This window comes from Camelina sativa, chromosome 12 (genome assembly GCF_000633955.1).
Source record: "Camelina sativa cultivar DH55 chromosome 12, Cs, whole genome shotgun sequence".
Classification (NCBI taxonomy): Eukaryota; Viridiplantae; Streptophyta; class Magnoliopsida; order Brassicales; family Brassicaceae; genus Camelina; species Camelina sativa.
The window spans coordinates 28,304,986-28,311,536 of NC_025696.1; the positions used below are offsets into that span (position 1 = coordinate 28,304,986).

A 6,551-nucleotide genomic window follows, 5' to 3' on the forward strand; every position below is an offset into this window, starting at 1 on the left:
AAAAAAAAAAAAAAAAAGCAAACAATGGCTACCATTCAAGCTATTTTAGCCTCATTAATTCTTAAACTAACCAATAAAAATAACATAGAAAAGAAACATTTACCAATTGGTAAATTCGATGGTCATCACAATAAATCACCACATTTTTTATCCCCAATTGAATTGTGTGATTTATGCCACAAATCGCTCCTAGAATCTCTACTCGGCTGAGAATCTTGGTGGCGTCCACCGATTCCTTCATTTCATACAGCAAATTATCCGCATCATCGCAGATCGCAACTCCAATAGCAGCAAAGACCATCTTTTCATTACCCGTCGTCGTTTTATCACTCACCAAACCTTTGAAGTACAATCTGTAAACTGTACTACTAACAAATTTGTTTGTCGTACAGATAGATTCGCCGACCTTAGAACTACCCTCGCCCTTAAGGTTTGGAATATCTTCGATTATCATGGAATCTATCTGTTGTTTTTTAGAAATCGAAGAATCTAAATCACGTCTTTCCATGATTATTTAGCCTCCAAATTTTCTCAAGAAAATGTTATTCCATATATAGAGGAAGAGAGTTGGATCCAAGCGGAGATTGCAAAGTTGTGAAAGAATCTTTCATAGATTGTAACCGTAATTTTTTTACAAGGAAAGATTAAGCTGTAGGATTGGCGTGACTATTCATAAATGCTTAGTTTGACTGAGATTTTTTTTTATCATATTTAATTTTGTGAACATTCATTATTTTTAGTCTTTTATTTTATTGTCAGCATTTATTTTTATAAAGCAGACAAAACAAAAATTTAATGCAAATTTAACTTTAAGACTATTATTTTGTTTTCTTTTAAAAGTAAGCCTTTTTGCAAAATTAGTAATTTTGAAAAAAATATATTAAATATATAGCATCATAGTGGGAAAAATGAAATAAATAACAAGTGTATATTAGAAAATGACTAATTAAGCCTTCTCTTGAAGGCTTGAAAGAGAACTATATCCGTGAGTGAGAATTGATTGGTCGTTTCATCTTTTTTCAAGATCCGTTCTTCCAACTAATTTCACTGAAAACTCCACACAGAGACATAGCTGATCGATTTTTCACATGCTTAGAAAACATTGCAACTGTCGATCAGTGGAGACATAAACTGGTGGAGTATCTTGCGATATATGTTTCATAGCCTTGTTCGAGATCATGTAGTTCAGCATTAGCTGATGGCTCAACGCGTCCAATTCGTAGTCACCGAGAGCCAACTTCACAAGTTTGTCGTGCGTTGTTTCTGCTTCAATCTGCACAACTGTACACCCTCTATTGTCGGTGTTAATTACATATTTTTTTGTTTCTTTAACCAATTACCAGAAACAACAATTACTTGAACCTGATACATCATATTTCAGAGCAGGATGAACAAAAATGAAGAAGAATGAGGAAGACGATAATGAATTGGTTGTTCAAAAATAAAGTTCTAGATGTCTCTCGTGATGTGAACAAGGTGAAGAACAAATAAATATTTTTTGAACAATGTGAAGAAAAAGACGAGTAGAAAAAAGACATTTCGTATTTCCTTTTACGATGATGAGATGCATCTGACGTCATTTTTAAATTGATGAAGTTGCAAGTAAGCCGCCAAAGGAACATGTAAATCAGCCTAATTAAACCAGTCATCAAACAAAACTATAAGTCAGTCGCAACATGACTGCTATCACAATAATTAAAAAACAAAAAAATGGCTGCCAAATTCAGTCGTTTAATGTTGTAACTCAACGTATAGTCTTTAACTCAGTCATATCTTTTAGTAAGTTGGTCGTAATTGCATGCTACTCTGGTAATTAATCTGATATATCATGGTTTTTGTGGTTTTTAACCATGATATAAGGAGTCTTTTAGTGTCTTTTCATTTGTTTCTAGATTGTTTTTGAGTCTTTACATGTTTTTAGCATGAAAGGAGCAAAATAGAGCAATTTGGATGATTCTGGAGCATTTAACCGGAGGAATTTAATTTGGAGTCTGATCCTATGAGGAGCATCGACCGACACCACACAAGAGGGCATCGATCGACACCCCTCTCTACCGACTCAAGACCCAAGTTTTGGAAAATTTACAAAAGTTGCCCAAAGTATTCCATAATTGCAACATAAGTCCCTGACGTGTTTTAGGACATATATATATAGTTTTTAGGTTTTTGCAAACCCTCAAGTTGTATTCTATCAAGTTTTATTTTTCCTGCAACCCTGAGAGATTTTGAGAGCTTTGGAGAGAAAGATCTGCTTTGTAGAGAAGAATTTCTTGAACTCCCTTTACTCTTTTAATTTCAATTGCTTATTATTCAGAATTATGTTTTGTTCTTCATTGATTATATCTGAGTAGTTTGCTTGTTAGGTTTAGGGTTTTTTACAGGGATTTTATGAATTATTAGATCTGTTTATTTAGGATTCTATATCTATCTAGATCTTCATCTTAGGTTGTTCTTCATATTAATTCTTGATTGATCACCTAGAATTAATACTTTAGGAAAATAAATTGATATGAGAATATAATTGATTTTCCTGATAAAACCTTTTGATGAGCAAAATTATTTATTGCAAAGAGATTTGATTTAATAATTTTGTGAACAATCTAAACCTGATTTTATTGCTGATTTTTAACCTAGAATTTTACAAAGAGATTTGGATTTTCTGGTTTTAAATTTAGATATTATTTGCAGTGAGAACTGATTTAATTTACAAAAGTGTTTAGAGTTCTAGATCTGTTCTTAATTGTTTGAATCCTAATTTATTGATTGATTTAATATTTCATAATTTCCTGAGAAATTCCCTAGGCCTAGCTTTTTGATCTTCTGAATTTACAACAGCTTTATTTAATATTTTGCATTGCTATTTTTATTTTAATCAATTTGTTTAGCATAATTATAAAACTCTATAATTTATTGTGTAGTCTTGAGTCCTTGTGGAATTCGACCCCTAAGTACTGCAGTGATCTCTTAATTTGAGAGAGTAGCTCTAGGGTTAATTTGAGCATATCAAATTTTGGCGCCGTTGCCGGGGACTCTTTGATCTACCATTAGATTTGAGTTTTTGATTTTGTCTAAATTTTTCTTTTTATTTTCAAACTAACACGCTTTTGTTTTCTTCTCTCTTGTGTGTTTCAGGTGTATGCCTAATAAGCCTAACACAAGGAGCAACAAGACTGGTCCAATTCTGAAGCTTTCAAACCAAGAGTTGGGAAAACTTGAGCGTGAGAACCGAAAAGCAGCCAAATCTCTGAAGATGGTTAACCCAATCATTCTGATGCGAGATGAGGATGGTGCTTTGAGGGATCAAGAGGGCCACTTGCGCAATGAGCAGGGCCAAAAGATTGATGCTGAGGGCAATGTGATTGCTGAAATTGCTGTTGTCGACGAACCAGCTGATGGTGTCGACGAAGTCGATCGACACCAACAAGAGGGTGTCGATCGACACCCCCTTCCTGCGGACGGACGTGGAGCTGCCAACCACGTCCAGAACCCAGTTCGAAGACAGGACCAAAACCGGGACCTGATCAGGACCATTGCTGACTACAACCGGGCTGATCTTGTGTATGAGAACCGGTATGCAATTGTTCCTTGATATATCATGGTTTTTGTGGTTTTTAACCATGATATAAAGAGTCTTTTAGTGTCTTTTCATTTGTTTCTAGATTGTTTTTGAGTCTTTGTAGGTTTTTAGCATGGAAGGAGCAAAATGGAGCAATTTGGATGTTTTGGAGCATAAATCTTGAAGAATCAATTTGGTCTCGGATGAAAGCAGGAGCATCGATCGACACCAAGATAGGAGGCATCGATCGACACTCATCTCTGCCGACTCAAGACCCAAGTTTTGGAAAATTTACAAATCTGCCCCAAAGTTTTCCATATTTGCAACATAAGTCCCTGACGTGTTTTAGGACATATATATATAGTTTTTAGGTTTTCCAAACCCTTAAGTCTTTTTCTAGCAACTTTTATTTTTCCTGCAATCCTGAGAGAGTTTTATTTTTCTGCAACCCTGTGAGATTTTGAGAGCTTTTGGGAGAGAGATCTGAACTGCTTTGAGAGAAGAATTCTTAAACTCCTTTCTTACTCTTTTAATCTCTATTGCTTATTATTCAGAATCATGTCTTGTTCTTCATTGATTATGTCTGAGTAGTTTGCTTGTTAGGTTTAGGGTTTTTCACAGGGATTTTATGAATTATTAGATCTGATTATTTAGGATTCATTATCTATCTAGATCTTCATCTTAGGTTGTTCTTCATATTAATCCTTGATTGGCCATCTAGAATTAATACTTTAGGAAAATAAATTGATATGAGAATATAATTGATTTTCCTGATAAAACCTTTTGATGAGCAAAATTATTTCTTGCAAAGAGATTTGATTTAATAATTTTGTGAACAATCTAAACCTGATTTTATTGCTGATTTATTACCTAGAATTTTACAAAGAGATTTGGATTTTCTGGTTTTAAATTTAGATATTATTTGCAGTGAGAACTGATTTAATTTACAAAAGTGTTTAGAGTTCTAGATCTGTTCTTAATTGTTTGAATCCTAATTTATTGATTGATTTAATATTTCATAATTTCCTGAGAAATTCCCTAGGCTTAGCTTTTTGATCCATTGAATTTACAACAGTTTTATTTAATATTTTTGCATTGCTTATCTTTATTTAAATCAATTTGTTTAGCATAATTATAAAACTCTATAATTTATTGTGTAGTCTTGAGTCCTTGTGGAATTCGACCCCTAAGTACTGCATTGATCTCTTAATTTGAGAGAGTAGCTCTAGGGTAAATTTGAGCATATCAAATTTTGGCGCCGTTGCCGGGGACTCTTTGATCTACCATTAGATTTGAGTTTTAGATTTTGTCTATTTTTTCCTTTTTATTTTCAAACTAACACGCTTTTGTTTTCTTCTCTCTTGTGTGTTTCAGGTGTATGCCTAATAAGCCTAACACAAGGAGCAACAAGACTGGTCCAATTCTGAAGCTTTCAAACCAAGAGTTGGGAAAACTTGAGCGTGAGAACCGAAAAGCAGCCAAATCTCTGAAGATGGTTAACCCAATCATTCTGATGCGAGATGAGGATGGTGCTTTGAGGGATCAAGAGGGCCACTTGCGCAATGAGCAGGGCCAAAAGATTGATGTTGAGGGCAATGAGATTGCTGAAATTGCTGTTGTCGACGAACCAGCTGATGGTGTCGACGGTGTCGATTGACACCAACCAGGTGGCATCGAACGACACCCACCTGCAGACGTGCGTGGAGCTGCCAACCATGTACAGAACCCAGTTCGACGGCAGGAGAACAACCGGGATCTGATCAAGACCATTGCTGACTACAACCGGGCTGATCTGGTGTATGAGAACCGGTCTGCTATTGTTCCTCCTCCATTCCAGAGGAACTATTTTGAGTTGAAACCTGCTTACTTCCAACTGGTTGGACAGAGACCTTTCTCTGCTTTGCCCAATGAGAAGCCTCTGGACCATATTGAGCATTTTGAGGATCTTGTGACCAGTATCAAGGCTAATGGAGTGACTGAGGACTTCATATTCTGCAAGCTCTTCCCATACTCACTTGCAGGAGAGGCATCTCAGTGGTTGAAGCAGTTGCCAGCTGGATCTTTGACATCTTGGCAACAAGTCAAAGTGGCTTTCCTCAACCATTTCTATGATGATGCAATGTCAGATGAGTTGAGAGTCAAGCTATCCACTTTCAAGCAAAGACCAGATGAAGCTTTCAAGGCAGCTTGGGTGAGATTCAAAGCTTATCAGAGGGACTGTCCACACCATGGTTTTTCAAGGGTACAACTGTTGAGTATCTTCTTCAGAGGGTGTGACTGGAAGTATCAGTTAGCTTTGGATGCTGCAAGTCATGGGAATTTCAAGACAAGATTTCCAGAAGATGCTGAAGTTTTGATTGAGAATTTGGCTTCTAGCAATAGCACTAAGGGAGCAGATGCTGAAAGGAAGAGATTGCATGGAGGATTTGATTCAAACCAGTTAGCTTCTGTTAATGCTAAGCTGGATTCAGTGCATAATCTCCTTATGGGTAAGAAATCTGTTCATTTTGCTGCTGAGGTTGAGACATATGAGCCAGAACCTGATCAAGGACACCAAGAGGAAGATGTGAACTATGTGTATGGGAATCAGGGACAGCGGTTTGGAAATCAGCAAGGCAATAGGCCTTACAGTGGGAACTCTTCAGGCTACACTTCCAAGCCAGAGTATCAGCAGCAACAACAGAACAATGGCTATACAAGGACATATGGGAACTCATCTTATCAGTCTCCACCTCCTAAGAATTCTTCAGAGAGTAGAATGGAAGCCATGCTTGAGCAGCTTTTGCAAGGACAAGAGCAATTGACAGTGACATTCAATGGGAAGATTGACAATGTCTACACTGAGCTGAATGGGAAGATTGATGCATTGAATGTTCATGTTAAGAAGTTGGAGGTTCAAGTTGCACAGACTGCTGGGTCTGTCAAACGGCAAGAGAATTATCTTCCAGCAAGAACTGAGTCAAACCCCAGACATGCTTGCAATGCCATATCAGTG

The 6,551-nt window shown here is 36.5% G+C and overlaps 1 protein-coding gene across 1 annotated transcript in view; it reads right to left on the minus strand.

The window, feature by feature from the left end:
- LOC104732795 (ATP-dependent RNA helicase DEAH12, chloroplastic-like) overlaps positions 1 to 603 on the minus strand; it is a 2,174-nt gene extending 1,571 nt beyond the window's left edge. Inside the window, exon 1 of the mRNA XM_010452377.2 lies at positions 104 to 603. Within this exon, the coding sequence (XP_010450679.1) occupies positions 104 to 508 (405 nt within the window). The 5' untranslated portion in view covers positions 509 to 603. The remainder of the gene's footprint in view (positions 1 to 103) is intronic.